The sequence below is a fragment of the Seriola lalandi genome, unplaced genomic scaffold, assembly GCF_002814215.2.
Source record: "Seriola lalandi dorsalis isolate HSWRI2012SDOR001 ecotype SW California unplaced genomic scaffold, Sedor1 jcf7180002054984, whole genome shotgun sequence".
Classification (NCBI taxonomy): domain Eukaryota; kingdom Metazoa; phylum Chordata; class Actinopteri; order Carangiformes; family Carangidae; genus Seriola; species Seriola lalandi.
Genome location: NW_019525533.1, coordinates 172,344 through 173,850, shown reverse-complemented (window position 1 = coordinate 173,850; position 1,507 = coordinate 172,344). Strand labels below are relative to the sequence as shown.

General features: G+C 38.2%; 1 protein-coding gene across 1 annotated transcript in view; it reads left to right on the top strand.

Moving 5' to 3' along the window:
• Positions 1–1,507, top strand: part of LOC111647314 (uncharacterized) — a 7,698-nt gene that overhangs the window by 2,402 nt on the left and 3,789 nt on the right. The window contains exons 3-4 of the mRNA XM_087171327.1: positions 234–353; positions 679–798. Coding sequence (XP_087027453.1) covers positions 234–353; positions 679–798 — 240 coding nt within the window. The remainder of the gene's footprint in view (positions 1–233; positions 354–678; positions 799–1,507) is intronic.

The following is a 1,507-nucleotide window of genomic DNA, read 5'->3' as shown; positions in this document are numbered from 1 at the left end:
CACGAGTGTGTCACGCCCTTTTTATCTATAGAGCAGTTTATGACTCTGTTAAGTTACGTTTCATGTGATGAACACGAGACTTAAATCTATAAATCTGGACTTTCTCCTCTCTGTTAAATGGCTGGTTTTGTATTTGCAGGGCACCATTGTGAATGAGAGTGTTGCTCTCAGTGTCTCTGAATAAATAAAGAACAATACTGAAATTATATGAATGAAACATGTTTGTGTTGCAGAGGTGAGTCCTACAGACAGAGAGCAGAGTCTCCAGTCTCCAGCTGTCTGTCTATGAAGAGTGACCGGTCCAGAAATCCTCCTCTGTTCTTCAGGAATGAACCTGGACCTTCACACACACAGTAAGACACTGTTTCTACTGTAGAAAACTTCAGACAAAATGATCTTCTAATAGATTTATATTCATGATGATGAACCATTAGAGCTGATTCCACTTTAAACTAAGTTGGATCTTGGGTTTCCTCAGCAGAATCTACTGATGGTCTTTCTGTAGCAGAACAACTCAGAACCTCCATGTCAGAATTTACACCTTCAGAAAATATTAATTTGTCTTTGCCCTGATGTTGAACCCTCTTCCACTGGTGCTGTAAAAGGTCTGTACCTGAGGAGAGGGTGAGAATAAGAACAATACTGAAATAATATGAATAAAACATGTTTGTGTTGCAGAGGTGAGTCCTACAGACAGAGAGCAGAGTCTCCAGTCCCCAGCTGTTGGTCTGTGAAGAGTGACCGGTCCAGAAATCCTCCTCTGTTCTTCAGGAATGAACCTGAACCTTCACACACACAGTAAGAGAGAAATTTACATTCATGATGCTGATTAGTGTGAATCTCCATGTCAGAATTAATCATTTGATAAAGTATTTGTCTTTGCCCTCATGTTGAAGTCGCTCTGTGAACATCTGGGCGTCTCCACAGTGTGTGACACATCTGGATATTTGTTTGTTTGTTTGTTTGTTGTTTTTTTGTCACCAAAGTTTTACTGCCTTATTTATTATTCAGATCAGAATCAGAATCACTTTTATTCTCCAAATGTTCACAGTACACAGGAATTTAACTTGGTGACAACAGCTGAAAAACACACAATTAAAACAACATTTAGACATTGAACATAAAACACAAATATACTGTATATTATCACACGGTGAAGTGCTGCGCTGAAATACCGTGGCTGCCAGCAAATCAAAATCAAGTAACATAAATATTCAGTTGACTTTCCATAACAAACTACATTCATTGATGACTCCATCACATGAAGAATTATAAGTGTTTATGATGAATTTACATTCAGATATTGACAGTAAGTGAAATACAGAAATAAATCATGTGAGTAGCACAAAGATAGAAAAGCATGTCAAGGAGACCCAAGCGCACGAGTGTGTCACGCCCTTTTTATCTATAGAGCAGTTTATGACTCTGTTAAGTTACGTTTCATGTGATGAACACGAGACTTAAATCTATAAATCTGGACTTTCTCCTCTCTGTTAAATGGCTGGTT